The 19567-nt window shown below is 40.2% G+C and overlaps 3 protein-coding genes and 1 long non-coding RNA gene across 6 annotated transcripts; 1 reads left to right on the forward strand and 3 right to left on the reverse strand.

Moving 5' to 3' along the window:
- Nucleotides 1-906: 906 nt before the first annotated feature.
- On the reverse strand, nucleotides 907-2321 carry LOC143420815 (uncharacterized). The gene is made up of 3 exons (XR_013100554.1): nucleotides 2014-2321; nucleotides 1725-1811; nucleotides 907-1025 (listed from the first exon to the last, which is right to left on the reverse strand). It is a non-coding gene; the product is annotated as an uncharacterized LOC143420815 (long non-coding RNA).
- Nucleotides 2322-2874: 553 nt separating this feature from the next.
- On the reverse strand, nucleotides 2875-4484 carry mia (MIA SH3 domain containing). Its single transcript, XM_004564065.5, has 4 exons — nucleotides 4013-4484; nucleotides 3795-3928; nucleotides 3524-3634; nucleotides 2875-3441 (listed from the first exon to the last, which is right to left on the reverse strand). The coding sequence occupies exons 1-4, from the start codon at nucleotides 4128-4130 to the stop codon at nucleotides 3418-3420; spliced, it is 387 nt and encodes a 128-aa protein (XP_004564122.1). The 5' UTR covers nucleotides 4131-4484; the 3' UTR covers nucleotides 2875-3417.
- Nucleotides 4485-4615: 131 nt separating this feature from the next.
- On the forward strand, nucleotides 4616-10853 carry bicdl2 (BICD family like cargo adaptor 2). The gene is made up of 10 exons (XM_004564063.5): nucleotides 4616-4697; nucleotides 5330-5805; nucleotides 7537-7752; nucleotides 7882-7998; nucleotides 8501-8647; nucleotides 8802-8948; nucleotides 9670-9744; nucleotides 10119-10201; nucleotides 10286-10400; nucleotides 10503-10853. The coding sequence occupies exons 2-10, from the start codon at nucleotides 5566-5568 to the stop codon at nucleotides 10665-10667; spliced, it is 1305 nt and encodes a 434-aa protein (XP_004564120.3). The 5' UTR covers nucleotides 4616-4697; nucleotides 5330-5565; the 3' UTR covers nucleotides 10668-10853.
- Nucleotides 10854-11777: 924 nt separating this feature from the next.
- On the reverse strand, nucleotides 11778-19556 carry si:dkey-71l1.1 (mitochondrial import receptor subunit TOM40B). Of its 3 annotated transcripts, none has more exons than XM_004564066.2 (10): nucleotides 19197-19371; nucleotides 18762-18961; nucleotides 18317-18384; nucleotides 18137-18229; nucleotides 17917-18018; nucleotides 17580-17685; nucleotides 13830-13952; nucleotides 13620-13696; nucleotides 13439-13541; nucleotides 11778-13346 (listed from the first exon to the last, which is right to left on the reverse strand). In XM_004564066.2, coding segments are annotated over exons 1-10 (1014 nt in total). In that variant the 5' UTR covers nucleotides 19199-19371; the 3' UTR covers nucleotides 11778-13206. The 3 variants fall into 3 exon arrangements, with proteins under 3 accessions (XP_004564123.1, XP_076745258.1, XP_004564124.1); XM_076889143.1 differs by lacking the exon at nucleotides 19197-19371 and adding an exon at nucleotides 19053-19071; XM_004564067.2 differs by lacking the exon at nucleotides 19197-19371 and adding an exon at nucleotides 19399-19556 and having other exon boundaries at nucleotides 11779-13346.
- Nucleotides 19557-19567: the final 11 nt, after the last annotated feature.

The following is a 19567-nucleotide window of genomic DNA, read 5'->3' on the forward strand; positions in this document are numbered from 1 at the left end:
GGTCAGAGGGCCCGGTGGCGCCAGTGTCCAGCAGCCTCGCCTCTGTCAGTGCGCCCCAGGGTGGCTGCAATGTAGCTTGCCATCATCAGTGTGTGAATGTGTGTGCGAATGGGTGGATGACTGGATGTGTAACGCGCTTTGGGGTTAGTAAAGTAAAGCGCTATACAAATACAGGCCATTACAGCAGCAAAAAACCATATTAGGTCCTTCACCTGTCAATTACAATTCACACGGGCTTGACAAAATTGGACAATAGTAAAAGAAGGGAAGATAGAAGGAAAAATGTTGCCTGATCTAATAGTCTTGATTTCTGCTGCCACTTTATTAGGCAGAGGCGGAGCCAGACATTTGAAACACCCGGGGCTTAGCCCAAAAGGATAGTATGCATGTGGGATTTTTTTTCCCTTGGGGGGGGGGGGGGGGGTAGAAATGACTGAAAGATTAATTGGCTCTGTTTTGAGTTTTGTTCAAAAAAGAATGACTTCATATAGGGAAAAATATATATCACATGTGCAGAACACCTTAAACTAGTTTTTTAATTAAGCAGCAAGGCAGAACAAAATCAGGGCTGTATCAAGACACGAGGACTAAACCCCAATTCAACCAGACCAAGAACTGATCCAGAATTAAAACAGGACTACAACAGTTCAAAATCAGCACTACTTGGGACTTAACCAAGACAGAACCAGAATCAGAACTAGATGATAGTAGCACTAAAAATCATCATAGACCTGCACTACATTTATTTTTTAATTTTACCAAAGTACAATATTTAGATTGAGAAAGGTTTATATAATTATTTAGCCTTGTTGTGCAAACAAGCCTTCATAACTTAATAAATATAGAATTTGAAAAATAACAAACCTAAAAAGAAACACTAGGTACGAGATACATGAGTACCTATGATACGGTGATACTTTTGGTAAACAACCATTTGACTAACATGTGTGTCTCACCTGCTCTTGTTCATCTCTGTTCTGTCCTCATTCTCCATCTCCCTCTCTGTTCCTCTCTCCCTCTTTGTGCTGACAATCATCAAATATACAGATATTTACAAACTCTTCAGATAAAAACACAAACACTTTTTAATTGTAACATCAAATCAGACTAAATGTTTATTTTTTTAGATTGATAAATATAAAAAACATATTTGTTAACTTTAAGAGTAAAGAGAGAAATCGTCTGTATTTCTTAATTGCAAATGGCACCAAATTGTATTCAAAATTGAGCCACACTTATGGAGCTCCACAGTTCTTTTCCTGGTGTTTTGGTTGACATCTCTTGATTTTCCCATGTCACAGAAACAGGCTCTGTGTTTTGCCTTATATGCATCCACAGCTGTGCCACCTGTTTACTCACATGGACTCTACTAACCTATCAGAAGCTTCTTCAGCTCAGAATGGAATCGTCTGGAGTTTTCTTATTAATTAACAATAAACTTAGTGTACATGTACTCCTAAATTTGATGAAAGTGATAAAAAACAGAAAGCTCTGTCTCTCTTTATTGTGACATTTAACTAATTCAAAAGATATTTCAATATTTATCTAAAACAAAAGTTTACTCTAAATTGATGTTGTGCAGTAAAAATGTTTTATGTTTTCTCCCTAAAGTGTAAATATCTGGTTACAAATGTGAATATCCTGCTGTGTACTGAAATTCCTCTTGTTTTGCATACAAATATACTGAACAACATACAAAGCATAATATATAAAATAACATTTACCTGAGTTTTTCTTTGAAAGAACCCTCTAATGTCCATTCTTATATTTCAGTACATAACTGAAACCGATTTAGTCGGGGAGGGTAAGAACTGAAAATATGAAATAAACACACGTAAGCTAAGAATCTCTAAAAAAAAATAGCATTTGTTCGGCTTTTCATTTCGCCATTTGTTGATTCACTTGAAGAGCAAGTAAAATAATATTGGTCAAGTGATCAGTTTGATATCAATCTTTCGTGATGCACCGTCATATTTACATTATTTGTACGGTACGAATGATTTGCTTTGGTACCTGGTCAAACTTAAGCTCTCCTTAGTATGGCTGGCTCCGTCTCTCCAACAGCGCACTGACGGGCAGCAGCTGCCCCGCCCCCTCGCTCAGTCGCTTAGTGCCTGAGCTTGGATCATACCAATATCAGGGGGGGATTCACGCACAGTCGTAAATTCCCACAGTGTGCACTATGTGCTTCGAATATTGTGTGTACTTTTTGTTTTATACAGTTGTCAGCCAGGCATCTAACTATGAAAAAATTGCACTCCAAAATACCCCGGGCTTCTGACAAAACAACCCGGGCTTAAGCCCAGTAAGCCACCCCCACGCTCCGCCCCTGTTATTAGGTACACTGTATAAAGGTGTAGCTAAAATAATAGGATCAGAATTGGACGTAAATAATGTGAAAGCATGGATTCATCCTCCCATGTATCTGTTCAGGCTGGTGGTGTAACAATTTGGGGGATGCTGTGGCACAGCCTTCTGAGTACTGTTAATGATCATTTCCATCCCTTTATGACAGCGTACCCATCTTATGCTTCCAGAAGAATAACACACCATGTGGCAAAACTTAAATAATCTAAAACCTGTTACCTGAACATAACAGTAGGTTTGCTGTATTCAAATAGCTTCCACAGTCACCAGATCTCAATGGGATGTGGTGAAACTGGAGATTTACGTCATGAATGTGCAGCCAATATGCAGCAAGTGTTTGATGATATCATGTGAAAATCTATGAAGAATGTTTTCAGTAACTAGTTGAACCTGTGCAATGCAACAATGCAGCAAAAGGTGTGGGTGGTTATGTACAGTGAATGTAGAGCTGCTGATATTTTTTTTCAGACACTTTATTAATATTGGGGAACTGGAGCTTTCAGGAATGAAGGTTTAGCCTGGCCTCAAAAAGCACCAGATAAATGCTTTGCGGCACGCTTTATTTATTAAACAATGCAAAAGTCCCCTCTAATAAATTGAAATTTCTTACTTCATTGCTGCTTTTAAAACAGTTTTTACAATCTGACATTGCCTGTTGATAAGACACACAACGCTCACGAAAAAGGAATAGCTTTAGCAGAGAAAAGGAGGGCACAAGTCGTGTTTCCTTCATTTGTAAGTACACGATGGACAACTTTTATTATTATCTGCAAAACCTCAGATAAACAGGAGCATTACAGACAATGTACATCGTTCATCTGTCAACAAAGCAAGGCTGCAGAACCGCTGCTGATGTCTAAGTCATCAAAAGACAGCAAGACCATCAATGGAGACATGAAATTATAATAATACGTTTTCATAATAATACATGCACTCATTGCTGTGCAGAGTTTATGCATACTTCTATTGGCGCTCATGTTATTAGATGCATAAAAATAAACTGTCAGCAGTGTGCATCATATCAAGTTAAGTTTCTTGGGAAGTGTATTATCAGTAACAGTAGAAGTCCCATTTCTGGAAAAAAGAAGATACACTGAATCAGGAGAAAGCACTAAATAATTCATATGCACATGTGCATGTGTGTGTGTTCACCTACAGTAGTTTTGACTTCAGTTGTGGCTGGCATGAGAGCATGTGTCTCCTCCACTATGCTACTGGGGAAGTGGCCAATGCGAGCTTCCTGTTGTCCATAATAGGCGTCTTGTACCTGGGAAAAGATGACGCAGATAACATTTGTTTGATAACATTCAAAACTTTTAAATGTTTTGCTGCACATGGAAGCCCAAGCCTGTGACGTTTTCACAGTTTTATGGTTAGAGCCGTGCCCAGGCCATTTATAGCCACATAAATATGTCACTTTTACTCACACTGCCAGCCCAGAAGAGATTCCCTCTGTCTTTTAGCATTGCATAAACATAGACAAGCTGCCCCTGCCTGATGGGGATGAACCTGCAGTCTCCAGGGTAGTAGTCCTGCAGTGCACGAGCTATCAAGATAGGATCTGTGCAGGGACAAATGTCATGAGCTATAATGTGATATGAATCTGACCTTTTTTTCCGAAGCAAAATAAACAGTTGATACTTACAGCTGCACTCGGAGTCAGCACAGAGTTTCTTGTCAGAGAGTTTAGGCATTTGCTTTCCAGCTTCAGAGGTTCCCAACACAAGGCACAGGGAAAGAGCAAACCACAGTTCAAAAGCCATGTCTTTACGTCAATGTACCTACTGATGGAAAAAGCCTTTTTTCTCAGCTGGGAAGGTCCTGGTTTTCAGTCTTCTTGTAAGTCTGTTTGGCCACTCTTAAAATGAAGGTGCAGCAGAAGCAGTCCCCTTTTTCTTCTTCCCCCAACCCTTCGTCACATGAGCACACACAGAGCTCCTTTGAAATTCTTCAAGCAGGTAAACAGGATGGGGCAAAGGGGGTGGGGAGTAGACAGACCCCTGCTTGTGTCCTAGACTTTTCCATCTGTCACGCAATGCAAACCCCTCCCCAGTGAATTCCCCAGAATTAATCACTTCCTTGTTTAACTGCCTGATATCCAATCAGCAACTATTAATTTTACCCCACTTTTCCAGTATTCCCTGTTCTTTCTGTCAGTTCCTCTTCCTTTTTCCCTCGCTTCACCTTTGGAACTCAGTAGGTGGAGCCATGTGCTTTATTTACATAATGAACGTTTCCACTACCAAGGAAACCAGCTGAGCTTCTCTTGCGCAAACACTCCCAAACAGGAAGACTGTACCTGTTAGCCTGCGGTGGCAGAGAGCTGTCAGGTAAGACCTAACTTATCATTTTTCAAAGTCTGGTGGAAAATAGGTTAACACGGATTCTGTCAACTGTCGTACTGGCAATAAAGTAGGACTGAGTTTATTACTTGTATTTTAAAGGACTTTAAATAGCATGTCAGCACAGATTCATGATACCAATAGGTAATAACAGGTGAGAAGCAAATAGTGACAGACTTGATAGTTGAGGCTGGTGAGACTCCAGATACTGACACTGCTACACTGTGACTGAAATTCAGCTTATACGGTCTAAATTTGAATAAAAATAATCTGGGAATTATTCATGATAGCATTGAATTATCAAACAAAAAGCTTTTTTTTAAGACTAAGCCTATGCTGATTGTTTATTGATAATTTGACCTAAACGTATTACTTAAGAGTCTACTTGAAATACTCAACACATTGTAGCGATCACAAGAAGTAGCAGTTCACAGTGCCTCTGGAATTTAGGGAGGAGACAATGATAATAGTGCAGGTTGGTGTTTCGGTCAGAGCTACAAAAGCACCTGTCAGACAAAAGATCTCCTTTTAGGCCATGCTGGATTATGTTACCAGAAAGCAGCTAGTGTGATATTCACACAAGGTTTTCTGTGTTATTAAATGTCTTTTCTTGCCCAAAGATGTCCCGGTAAAGACCAGAAGAGAAGAAGAAGTGAATGATATAAGCACTGGGACCACACACTGAAGCACAAGGAATACTCTGGATAACAAAAGTGGAACCCAAACACCTGTAAACTAAACCATCAGGAAACAGAAAGTCCTGACTCTCTATCCATTCTCTTCCACTGAAGAGAGACTGAATCACAACTGCAGGACTTGGGATAGTACTTTTTAACTGATCCTTCAACTGTCAGCTATGTTCAGCAAAAACAGTCTTCCCTCACCCAGCTTGGAGGACTCGTTCTTTCCTCTCTCTCCCTCCTCCTCGGTCTCTCTCTCCTTTGGTCTCCCCTCATCCACATCCTCCCCTGGAAGCACTGACAGTGGAGGAGGCATAGAGACTGACCTGATTCTAGCTGCTGAGCTGGGACGGGCTTTACTGGAGAAGAATGAGGAGCTGGCAGCCTCTCTGGAGCAGAGGGAAAGGGAGCTGGAGGTAAGATTAAAGCTACTGTTGTCCCTTAATCTCCCAAAAGGTCATATTTGATAAACACATTTTTACACAAAATGAAATGGGAAGTAAGATTAGCTAAAATTACAAGCAAATCGCTGCATGAAGGCAAAACTTTTGGATGTGGCCTGCAGTGCACAGTCATTCCACCTGTGGGCAGAAGATTTGTCAGATTGCAAGGAGACAATGCAACCATGATAACCACCCCCACTGGAGGAGAAAGAGCTCCAACAATGTATAACCGCAGACTGAAACTTATGCAATGCCTTTAGCTGGCAAATCAGTTCACTGTGCTGAAGGAGATTATATCTGGTTAGCTGTTAGGAAGCTAATGCTAACTTTGTCTCATAAAGCTGCCATAGATCACCAAGGGACTTGCAGACATACCATTACTGACTACTGCTTTACAAAATAACTTAAGTTACACAGTGTGAAAATGCTATCAGAAATAGATATATAGATAGATTTTATCTATATATAAAGTATTTAAACCATTTGTTTTTTCTCTACAGAGATAACAATACATTTAACATTAAATGTGGCAGTACAAAGCTAATTCTATCATTCTAGTTCTAGTATGCAGTCTAATCATTAAAAATGGTCAAAGCATGTGACATCAGCTATGTCCCCCAGTTACCCAGTTATGTAATCAAATGTTCTACAGCCACAACAATCTTTTATGCTGGCTATGATAATGATCCATGATTACATGGCAGCCATCATGTCATGATTTCTTAATCCACTGTTATTCCAAATAGTGTTTCTGCAACTGCATTAGAGGTGAGCCAATCAATTTAAATATCGTTAGTATCGATACCAATGCCGCTACTGGTATCGGACTGATACTAGAGTGATGAGATCAATGTATTGTTTCAATCCTCTAAGTTCAGTATGTAGCCTTCTCAATTGGGTTAAACATATTTTTGGAAAATATACCCCAAACATGCACTATGAAAAATGGCTCAACCTTTTTGTGTTGACTGTAGTGTCTGTTTTATTTATAGCCTATAACACATTCAAACAGAAGCTGACCCAAAGTGCTTTAGAGACAGGCAAATTTACATCCCAGGGCTCTAAAAAGGTTTTAAAATACATGCAAAGCTGAAAGGTGTGTTTTATTGTGTCAACAAATAATTGTGCAAAGTAAAAATCACAGTGATTTAAGTGGTCATTAAAATGTGTTCAGAATTAAAGTATCAGTATCAGTATCAACAATACTGGCCTTTTATTTACTTGGTATCAGATGATACCAAAAATTTTCAGTACTTTGCACTACAGTGCAATGTATGGGACATAACACGGTGCTTCCAATTCCTGATAAGTATGCATTACTTAACCTGCATGCGCTCCAACTTAATGTGAGTTAAGTACATTTAACTTTAGCAGAAGTCATTTAAGTAGATCTTCACCATATATCAGGTTCATGTGGCTTTGTGTTAGTTATACTGTTTTTACAGCTTTTAATTTTTTAATTAATAAATCTGCCCCCAGTGCAGAATCGACAAGCACAGAGAAATAAACAGAAAAGTATTTTTCATGAAATACAATGTTAAATGTTCTTTGAATGTTTTTGATTACATGTAACCTTTTTTTTCTGAGTCTTCCTATTGAGCACGCTGGCTTGCTGTCACACTGCCATGTCCAGGACTGGAGTCACCATTCATGTCATCAGGAAAGTCTGGTTATTGAAGCTGGTTCATATGGTGTTTAATACAGGCTTTACAGCAGGAGAAGCACGTTCTTCAGAGGAAGCTGGAGATGAATGAACTGGCATTTGGACAGAGGGAGGCGGAGCTAACTGCTGATTTAACAACTCTGCGGGCTGAGGTGGAGAAACATCAGAGTCAAGGGCGTGACCGGCGAAAAGATGAAAGCGAGCAGATGATCCAGTTAGCCAACCATAACCAGAGACTGGTTGAGCAGCTGGCAGAGGTTTGTTTTAATGGATCAGTGAATCTCTGCACGTATGTTGCATCACAGGAAAATGCAGACTAACAGGTTTAGATAGTCCTACCTTTATTATTCACACCTTTCTCACCTTCCCATTTCTCACACATCTAGGCTGTGACACTGGAGCATTCCTTGAGGACTGAACTGCGTACCATCAGAGACGAAATGGAAGAATCATCTTTTAGCCGAAACATCAGCTTTACACAGTTAGAGAACATACAAGCAGAGGTAAACCCATAAGTAAAACATTGCATACACAAAAGTTTTGGTTTTATTATGAACAGCACACCCAAAAAGCACAAAGAGCAGCAGTAGCACCACATGAAAGTACAAGTGCAAGTCTTAAGTTCGCAATGAAAAGTCCACAAACCACATCTTTTGGGAGTCAATTTTCATATAGCATAAGCTAAAATCAAATCTCATGTTCGGATAATTTGAGTCTGGCTTGAGACTAAATACCAGCAAAAATAAGTAAAATTCTTAACGTCATGGAGGTCTGACAAGCCTTCAGTCACAATAATTTGTGTCATCAAAATAACTGTAACGAGAAATAGTGGAAAATTCTTAAAATGTTCAGTTGAGGTGTAAACCAACAATCAGGATGCTGATTTTATAAACCTCTTAACAACCTCGAGGTGTGCAGGAAGTAGGCTTTGGGGTGACATCTGGGCTGACAATGCTAAAACAGCTTTTATATTGCTAGTCTATCCTTTTGATCCTTCTCATACAGAACAGAGTTTTGCAAGAGCGGCAGTCACACATGGAGACGCAACTAAAAGCTTCAGGGGAAGACAACCAAAGACTTCGCATGGAGCGAGAGCGCTTCAGAGACAGACTGTCAGAAATGCAGATGAAACTCAAAGAGAAAGAAGCAGAGGTGAGCAATAAATCGGAGGCATATTTAGGATCAGCCGTGGTGTTGACCGATGAAACTTGAGGCAGTTATATCTGTTGCAGGAAGCATTGCTCATCACAAGCAGAGGTCACTAACACGTTCTCGATCTGTGTGTGTGCATGTGCTTGGTGTGTAGATAGAGCAGGAGCAGGGAGTGGTGTTTGAGTTGCGCACCTTGAATCGCTCTCTACAGCAAAAAGCTCTAAACCTGGATGAAGACAGCATCCTGGACAGGACACAAGCAGAACCTTTGTCTCTGCTGAGTGAAATTCAGCAGTCACAGGTGCCCACAGAAACACACCCACCGAGTAACTCCACAGTCTAAGTCAGTGTGTACCGATCCTGTGTACCAAAGCTTGTCTGGATAATCCTTGTACTCGTGTATGTTTACATGATCCATCCGATATTGATTTTTGTCTCTTGAGCACAGAGATTTCTCCAGATTCACTGAACCTTTTTATTGTTCTGTAGCTGATGATGTCTTCACTTTTTTACACTGACAAACATTATTATGAATTTGTAGGCACAGTATTTTTAAGATTAGTGACCGCTGCCTTTGTTTGCTCCTGAGAAACTTTGTCTCTCTAAAACATTCTCTTTTAAACCCAGTCTTTTACTGACCTGTTTTCCAGTTAACCCAATTAGTTGCAAAATGTTCCCCTAGCTGTTTCATCTTAGTGCATATTACTTTTTCAGCCATCTGTTGTGAGCGTCCAAGCGTTTTTGAGAAAACACTGACATAAATTGGTACAGATCAGCTTATGTATTCAGCATAAGTGAATGTGGTGATCTAGGCAGGTAAAAAGAGTCCTTTTCCACACTGAAAAAATCTCACTTTTTCAAATTTACCTTGCTTATACATTAATCTCGCCCATATAGTGCACAAGTCTGCCAAAAAAAGCAACATATTTGCAGGACAAATTTGCATTAACAGCACAAATGCCTAGTTAAGTGTTGGACCCCTCTGACTTTTTGTGATGCGGTGTATATCTCTCCTGTTACAGGCTAAAGAGGCTCTTCTAGCTCACTCCACAGTGCTGCAAGCGAGAGATGAAGAAATACAGGCACTCAAAGAACAGGTCAGTGAAACTGTATGCTGTATATACTGTCCTTACTGCTGCAGGAATAGAAAAAGACATATTTGCTGATTTGTCTAGCAAAAACAGACAATATAGGAAGCACCAACTGAAGTCACGGAATTACATTTTTTAATAATGTGCTATAGAATCAGTATGTTTAAGTTTGGATTAATTTAATCAACATGTGTTGATTAAATTGTGAAGACGTGTGTGATGTGACGATTTGAGGCTAACTGTGTGACATTATGTAGCCTATTTTTCTCTGCTCAGCTTTTATCTGTGCACGACTTTATAATATCACATTTATTTTGGAGGCCAATCATGCTCTAATATGCAATGTTCTGATCAATGTGAGTGATGTATTTACACATCAGCTTGAAGGTCAGAGAGAAGAACTCGAGTCTCTGAGGGAGGAAATTCAGCTGTGTGGCCGCAGTTCAGGAAAGCCAAGCTACAGGTAATGCTATGCTGATTAGTTTAGTTTCTCTCAATTTTATTTAGATTTTATTAAGATAAATCTGTTTTTAAAATTTCCATTTAGGTCCTTAGAAAGTGAACTGGTCACGGTGCGTCAAGAGAAAGAATCACTAACTCAGCAGCTTCTCAACACCATCAAGCAGAAGGTGGCGCTGTCTCAAGAGCTGGAGGCCTGGCAGGTTTGTGTACCTGGATACAAAACTACAGATAGTCTCTTTTGGAAAAATGGACTTTAAAAAATTATTATACTTTTGTAATCTGAACCTTTGCTCTTGCTCCAGGAGGACATGCGGGTGGTGATAAATCAACAGGTTCAGCAAAGGGAGGAGGAGAGGAAGAAAGAGAGCCAGCAAGAAAAAGGTGCTACAGGATTCCAAAGAAGCAGGTCTTTGAGAATGAAGGGAGAAGGATCGAAAGGATTCCTCTCTTTTTTCAAAGATATATAACAGCAAGAAGACTCCCAGGTTTAAATGGACACTATCCGCAATTTTCTTTGCCACTCTGTCTTTTGTGGCCAGATAATGGACACTAATGCCATATTAGCAACAAGTGACTTGTTTACATACCTATATTTGTATATATGTATATACAGTGTATTATTAATTTCATACTTTATATTAAAAAAAAGTCTCAACTGAGTGTTGGATATGTTATCATCTTTTCTTGCATTATTTAAGTCACTTCTAGTTTTTTAACCTCCTAAAACCTGGCGTCCACATATGTGGACATTACATTTTGAGTTATTTAGACCAAAGTACTCAAGTTTGCTCTACAAGAGCCTGATATCCACTTACGAGGACATTATACTGCTACTGTTTTAAACGAATATGCTCATATGTGGCTCTCATTTTTCTTAGAAACAAAAATCAGATAAAAAGAAAATCTGGTAATTCTTTGTTTTTTGATCAAAGAGAAATTAAAAATGCATGCCGTGGAAGAGTTCAGATTTTAGGAGGTTAAAGACAAAAGTTTACAAGATTTTTAGAGGCAGCATGCAAATACGAAGGAATAAGAGATTAAAAAGGACCTATCATTTTCAGGTCTTATCCTTTACTATGTTACACATTATTCAAAGTTCAAAAACAATCTTTCTTTTTTTTTTAAAATCTCACACACATTAGACCTCAGTGCAATCTCACAACACACCCTCTCCTTTGAACCCACTTTTCTTATGACTAGCTGCCCCTGACAAACAGAAAGTGGGATTTCTGTGCTGTCAGCATGAGCTGTGTGCCTTCCATAAGCATATTAAAAGGTATTCACTCTCATAGCCATCATCCAAAATCAAACACAGAAATTTTTTTTCCCAAAATGTAGCGTCTTATTGCAGTCTGAGGTCTGGGCTTCCATCTATCTTTGTGCAGATTTCGGTATTTAAAACTTTGGCCTTGTTTAAAAGGGACATCCACCACTAAAACAGTATATCAGGGAAAATCATCACAACTTAATGGAAGTTAATGGGAAGGAATATTGCATGTTGATCCGAGAGTGGAAAATGTTCAGTTTAAGCAAATTCTTAATGAATCTGCAATCTTCAGCTCTAATGATTTAAGTGAAAATTATCTGGCTTTCGTGTTTGTGTCTTGCTGAGCTATGAATAAGCAACAGGACGTAAAAAGGTACCTTGGTGCTGAGTTTAGGTTCAGACTTACTGTAGGTAGGTAACTGTCTGTTGAAATGCATGACATACAGTCAAAAGAAACAATGACAGAAATAACATCTTTAATAAATTAAGTTCAAAAAGATAGCCATCCCTTCCATTTCTCTCCGTGCTGACTTTATATAATGAATAAATCATATATATGCAACATTTCCCAGTTGAAGAGGACCGTAAATGCTCGAACGCAGTACGAGTAGTGCAGGTTGCATACAGTCAGTGTTACCAAATGCCTTCATCTATACAGTATACATACAGCGCAGTCCTCAATCAGCAGACTTGGTGCATAGCCTCTTTCTCAACCCTCAGAACCTTAAATTACTATATACAGTATGAAGCAGCACCTTTCTCTGTGTGGATTGCACACTATATAATATGCCGGCACACACAAAAAAAAGATCTGTACCCAATCAAACAAACATTCACCTACTCATGCATATTTTTTAAGGTTCTTACTGACGTTTTAACGTGAGCCGACCCATTTACTCATACTCAGATGCAGCATTTGCTGCCATTTGGAATGCTCCTCTAAGCATTTGCTTGTGTGCAGATTAGCCCACACAGACTGTCTTTTTATGAGTAAGCGCTGAACTTTTTCAGTTTAATGCTTTCTCTGTTTGTGTCGTGGTTAGAGAGCACCAAATGATTGTACATTCAAGCTAAAATTTAATTTTTTGGCAGGTGAGTTGATGAGCTTTGTTTTTAATTGATACTGGCGCTGATGTAAACCAATCACTGCCTGTTAGATGGGCAAACATCTTTTGTAAGCATCTTGTGTATATAGTCTATTAAAATTATAGCTGATGAACAAAAACATTAAAAAGACTATTAAAAAGACTATTGTTCAAGCAACTTAAAGAAGTCCAGACGCTTTTCTTTGCAAGCTCCTTTGACTACGATGACCTGGATGACTGAGAACCTTCACAGACTATTGTTCTTTAATACAGTGTACTTCCATTAGATTTGTTTAGGACTACCCATAATATAAAATCTTTATTTTAACTTTACAGTACTGTATGCCTTTTATCCTTTTGGTTCAGTGTCCAGGAGTGGATGCACAGTTTGGGTTTAGGGAGACTGAAACATTTGTGTAGTCACATACTGTACTGGAGCCCTCGAGGTGCTCATCCACTCCTCTTAGTGCAATCCTCTTGTTGTCACTCAGTCAGACAAACATCGCCTCCACTTAGAGAGGTAGGTGACTTAAAGAAACAGGAAGTGTTTTGGTGAGGCTGAAAAAGTCTCGCAAGGTCACGTTGTTAATGAAGCCTCTGAAACGTGCCTCTGGACGGATATCCAGTGTAATTCCAGCGGGGGTTAGCTGATGATTAACCCACGTTGATGCCTAGACCCACTTGCAGTTTATCACCTTTATGATTTACAAAGGCACCCATAATCAGTGTGGCTGGGAGAGGAGTCAGGCGCTTCTCCAACACACCTCCTATTATGCACCGGCTGTTTATCATACCTGGATACACACACAGAAACAAAAGACTCATGCATTGTGCTTTCATAATAGTTAACATCGCGCATGACTCAAAGTTACATCAGGAAATTTACCTCGAAAGACCATATTAGCCTCTGGGAGCTCCATCTGATACCCAAAGGATGTTGTGGTCTCCTGTGTCCTGGTACTGGCTTCAAACTCCACCCCTACTTGTATCTGCAAAGCACAAACATACATTAATGATATGCCACTAAGGTAAATGGTGTTTACGCTTATGGGTGGCACTGGCTGTACCTGTTTGTTGGCTCTGTGATAGTAGCTTGCATGGGCACCTCCTTTGCCAGCATTCAATGTTGCCACCCAGTTTGGTCCTGCATGAAGAGACAGAACACCCACCCACCACCCCCACTGTGGCTAAATCAAAGCTCAACAAAGGAGAGATGATACCAGCTCTGTTAAAATATGATATGCGAGGCAGATTCATGAGTAAAAACAACATCTCACTTGAGTACTGTCCAGCCAGAGTAAGGATGCCTCCTTCTTCTGCTCGTCCCCGATGGTAGACCAGCTCTCCTCCTAACACCAGCCCAGAAGACACGCTCTGCAGGAAATGCGCCACCAGGATAACTGTCCAGGAAAAACACACAGCAAGATAACAGAAAAATCATCAAGGGGCACATCAGTGAAAAATACCAGAAAAAGTGTTAAATTATTTTCTTCTCATGTTGTGGGATAACAAAGAAAAGCCAACATCCACCCATCCATCTATTTCCTGCCACTCTTTCAGGTCCATGTGCAGCTTTCCTTTCTTTTTTCTTTTTTTTGTTTTGTTGCCTGTCCCGTTTGGCTCTTTTGCCATCAGAATTATTGTCTAAAGGCGAAGAAAGATGCCCAACGGATTTACTTTACAAAATGGACCATCCCAGCCTTGCCGTAATGGTCTATTTGATTCACCTTTTATTGTTTATTTTATTTTATTTTCACTTGCTGAATACGGGACAGACTTGATTGGGGGAAAGAAGGAGGGAAAGAAAAACAGCTGAGAAGAGGGACGGGGAAAAAGGGCAAAAAACAAAAACCAACAGAATAAACAGAAAAAAAACCACATATATCGATCACCTGGATCACCTGTTGAGAAAGAAAGAAGAAAACAAGCAGAAGAAAACGAGAGTAATAGAATAAACAACATCACAATGATATATGGGAATATGACAGTAAATACTAAATATTAAACATTATTGTGCAGCACGTACGATTGACAGCGCACAGTGTGCTTAGAGGTAGGAGCCAAAAAAGGTGTAGTTTGTGTGTGTGATCACTTGTGTGTACACCTGTGAGTATGAGCGCGTTTGTTTTTAAAAGGTTCCTTCATGTAATGATCTGCTAGAGGGTGTGGGGGGGCCACTGCCCCGTCCTCCAGGGCATGAAGCAGGTATGGAGGAGATCAAAACTCCAGACATCCAGAGGCCCCCAGAACACAAGAGACCAAGATATGGTCAGCTTGTGCAGCTTTCTACGTAGAGATGCCCAGACCTGCTTCTCCACACCACCTCCCCCACCTCTTATGTGGATACACTAAGTGATCCCAAGCAAGCTGGGACATGTCCCAATAGGACACGTCTGCAACACCTCACCTAGGAGGTGCCCTGGAGGCATCCTTTCAGATGCCTGAACCACCCTAACTGGCTCTTTTTAATGTGGAAGAGTAACTACCCTCCTGAATGACTAAGCTTCTCAGGGTGAATCGAGAAGCTGTTTGGAGGAAGCACTTCCACTGCTCCACTCTTCCTTTAGTCACCTATGACAGCTTCACTTTCATGCTCATGTCTCTCTTTTCCACAACACACTGGTGTAGCGTTCACATCACTGCACCCTCCACGGCAAGTTGTTTATCAATTTGTCACTCCTCTCTCCTCTCACTCGTGAAGGGGATGCCGAGATACTTAAAACCCTCCACTTGAGGCAACGACTCATTCCCAACTCAAAGTGGGCACACCTCTGTTTTCTGGCTGAGAACCATGGCCTCAGACATATAGGAGCTAATTCTCATCCAACCGCTTCACACTCAGCTGCAAACTGCCCAAGGGGCAAGCTGGAGGCCACTGCCTGAAATCAATGACATGATCTGCAAAGCAGAGATAAACCTCTGAGACCTGCCAACCCTCAAACTTCCACCCCATGGCTGCTCATAGAAATTCTCGCATATTGCCAATAATCCAGAGTAAGCTCTCACTACAGATGTACAAGAACTGGGGCAGCCTGTGACCAGAGGTGGAGTGTTTTTTGCTTAAGTAATGGAGCAGACTGGTCATGCACACATCTATGTGCATGCACACAGCAAGTGCAGCAAGTTTACATTAATAAAGTATAACTGAGCAAAAGTGATAAAATGTCAGGCTGAATTTAGGAACATAAGTCATCTGTCTGACCATGTCCATCAGTTCCTTTAGCTCTCGCCTCCTGGGATGTATTTTCTCTTTTTCATTCTTAACCTGTGGGACTGTGCTCTATCTAACTTTGATGCCATGTCTCTCCCTTATTTATTCTCTGGTGAATTTGAATTCTTCTGCTATTCACAGAGTTACCGTCAGAGTTACAAACGTATCTGACAGCTCAGGCGGAGTGCAGGATTCAAATATTCCACCCTGTAAACTTGAAATCTGTGTTACAGCTGACCCGTCTATGTATTGAAGTTAGAATATAACAATGTCAACTGCCATTGTTTATTTATTTTTTCTTGTACACCATGTAATGCTACAATATTATTAAAGTCAGTATTATATACTGAAAAATTCAGACATTAATCTAAGACACTGCTGATCTTTGAGTCCTATTATTGGTAGCCATTTTCAACTACAACATCCAGATTAACCGAATCAACTTTTTGGGGTTTCCTTACCTGGATGATTGAGCATGCATCAAGACATATTAACGGTAGCATTTTGTCAGACAATATTACATCTGAGAGAAGAAGAAAAACACACTACATGAAAGTGATCTCTGGCACTGCAGAGCTGTATGAATGCACTCGCGTTCATTGCGGACCATTTTGCATATTTTGACGAAAAATGTTGAACACTGCAAATCCATCGGCTCACTTTAAAAAGTATCTCTAATGGCAGCATGGATGTTGTATTGTGACTCCCAGCAGGCTCTGGAAGGAAATCTAAATACATATTTAATGAAAGTAAGGGCACAAATAACTGTGTCCATGGACCAGATTTCCTAACACTGCATTACAACAAAGTCCTCTTTTAGGGTTAAGAAACTACTGTCAGGATTTAATGAGAGTAGCCACAGTGTCGGTTTTGTAGCTGAAAGGTGGGGACACAGCAGGTAACTTGGTCGCTGATCTTTTGGCAAATGTATTATAGAGGTTACAACACATGCTGGGAAAATATTTAAACAAATCAAACAAATGTGATTTACTAAGGTTTGCTCTTATAAAGTTATGCCGACAATGGCCTGTCAGTCTTTTATGGCTACAGGGTAAAAAAAAATTGTTATTTGGTGTAGGATTTGTGAAAGTTGTAGTTATGTAGTTTCTTCTTTTCTAAAAACGTCTCTCTAACTATCTATGAGTCCTACAGTATATACTGAAAATGTCCATCCAAATTCAGCTATTGATGTGAAAATCATGTGTAATATTGACTTTAATAAGCTGCTATACTCTGCAGAAAAAGTAAGAAAAAAGAGCACAGTAACAATATCTTTATTAAAAAAAGATTGAGATTAGTTTGTTGTTTCTTCTACACATCGTACAGGTCAGCTGTTCCACACAGATCTGATGCTTGTAAGGTGGAATAGTTTGTAATGATGCAGCTTTCCTATGGATAAATCCTGCGTTCCACCTGAGTCTCAGTCCTCAGGACCTCATACAGCTCACAGCAGTTTCCTAACAGACCAGTTCACCCTTGTAGAAGGCATATTCCTTCTTCTTCAACCTCCTTCCAAGCATCTAAACTGCCCTCCCTCAACAGGTGTTCTCATTTTTCAAACATTAATTAGTGCGGGTAATTATAGAAAGGCTCTGACTGATTCTTTGTGTATAAATTAGCTCTCTGGGACCCTGGCAAAGACCTTTGCAGGTAGGGTGAGGGCTATGATCCCCCTGAAGCTGAAACACACCCTCTGCCAGGTCCACATTAGAAAGAGGGGAACTATCACTCCAGTGTAGAGCACTGACTCCAACTTTCCATAGATCAGACCCTGATGGTTAATCCTCTGCTCATTTTTCCACCTGCCATTTCTCACCTGACTCTCTGAGGATGTCTGGGTTGGCCACCGTCACAGCAGCAGTAAAATCGTTCCCTCTGTACTCAGTTTCAAATTGCCACGTTACAAACTGGGACTGCTGGGTCTAAAACACATTGAGCAGTTCAAAAAATGTTACTCTAACGATAAAGTTTATAACAGAAAACAGAACAGGTATCCTTTCATGGAGCATTATACATTACAAACAGAGAAAGTAAAGACAAATATTCTGAAGAAAGATGTCAAAGGTGTCAAGATTTGTAATAGCTGTAGGAGGGAACTGAATGAATGAATGAATGAATGCCATGTTTACAGACGTCAGATGTTATGATCACACCTGAAACACTGTTCTGGCTCGCACGCGCTCAGTGAGATGCAGCAGAGCGTGGGCGTTCAGACTACCTGAGGAGTCCATCTCCCCGATCAACGCTGGAGCATCCTGAGATTTGACAAAGGAACAGAATGCGAGTTGTGAACACAAAAAGGCAGCAGCTCCCTCGCAGTTACCATTAAATTTTTTTATTATGAAGATAGCTTTGTGATGACTCACGCCTGACCTTGTCTTTGCTATAGTCGTCACTTTGCAGGTGCTCCACGTGAAATCGATAATACGACGGACTTACAGCGCTGAGGTGGAGCGTATGGCTGACCTGAAAACATTCCTTGGTTAATAATTATCACCTTTAAATGCTACAAACTGTTTGCATCTAAATTAAAGTGAATGGGAAAAAAATCACCTTGAAGAAGCTGCTCAGGGTTTTATTCAGTATCATCTTAACACCCTCAATCTGTTGAGGAAACACATCTGAAGAGGAAAAAACCAATCATGTCAAGAAACATTTAGATAATAGAATTTGTATTTCTGTAGCTGTTCACGGCTAGTAACAGAATTTAGAAACATAAGGACTGCTTTATTTAGCCTCAAAGGATTATGAGTAGCTAGAACCACACATTATACAAGGAAACATGGAGTTTTATCCATGGTTTTATCTTGTTTTTTTTAAATAACTTTAAAATAACTTGGGTTAACCTTGCTGCTTTAGAAGTGCAATAGAAGTAAAATTGAAATTGACATTTGACCTTACAGGAAAACAGTTGCAACTCTAATGAAAGAAGCGTCTTTTTTGCCTCACTTTAAGCATGGTGAGCACTCCTCACTTCTCCTATGTTAACCAGTGATACCTTTGCAGCTCCTGTGCAACGAGTGAAAGCTGCCTGGGTTGGGAAGGCGGCCATCCCTCCTCTCCCAGCGCGGTGGACTGTCCCAGTGAGCAGGGTGTGCGTCCCAGCGGGAAGGAGGTGGGTCTGTGGAGAAAGGCCAGTTCTGATGGCCCGGACTGGAAGACAAAGCCAGAACGCTGCCCATGTGGGTGCAACACTCCCTACAAGACACAAAGACAAGATTTATTTCTCATACCTGCTAAAAAAGAAAAACTCTGTTGTGCAAGGATACAACAGGGGAAGAGGACTAACCTCTTCTTAAGTGCATTGATGGGGAAAAAAAAGATGTTTATTATTTTTATTTAGTCAGCTTTGGGTTTTTTTTTTTTGTTTTTTTTTTAGAAAACCTCAATATCAGAATTACAAATTGCATCAACATTAACAGCACAAACCTACATTTTAAATGTATGAGAGCTTTGTATTGTTATGTCTCATCATACTGGTTTCCAAGGATTTTAAAACCAGGTCTGCATGGCTCTGCACGTCATGCATGCTGTTCTGAGGTTTATATGAGCAGGTGCCGCAGATCCGTCGGCTAGTATGACCTTAGCATCGGTAAAAACAGACATGTATGTGTGCTAACTGTTCTACTACCTACTTCCGATTTGATCGAAAGACCTTAAAATCCCGAGCGGAAATGAGAACCGCACATCAGGAAAACTGTCAGGCGGATTTTCCCTTAATTTCTTTACAAATACCAACTTGAGATGCAAAGCCAACTGATGCTGAGCTTCACTGATGCTGCAAATAGCTGCCTCGTGTGCCAC

Source organism: Maylandia zebra, linkage group LG10, assembly GCF_041146795.1.
Source record: "Maylandia zebra isolate NMK-2024a linkage group LG10, Mzebra_GT3a, whole genome shotgun sequence".
In the NCBI taxonomy this organism is placed as follows: Eukaryota; Metazoa; Chordata; class Actinopteri; order Cichliformes; family Cichlidae; genus Maylandia; species Maylandia zebra.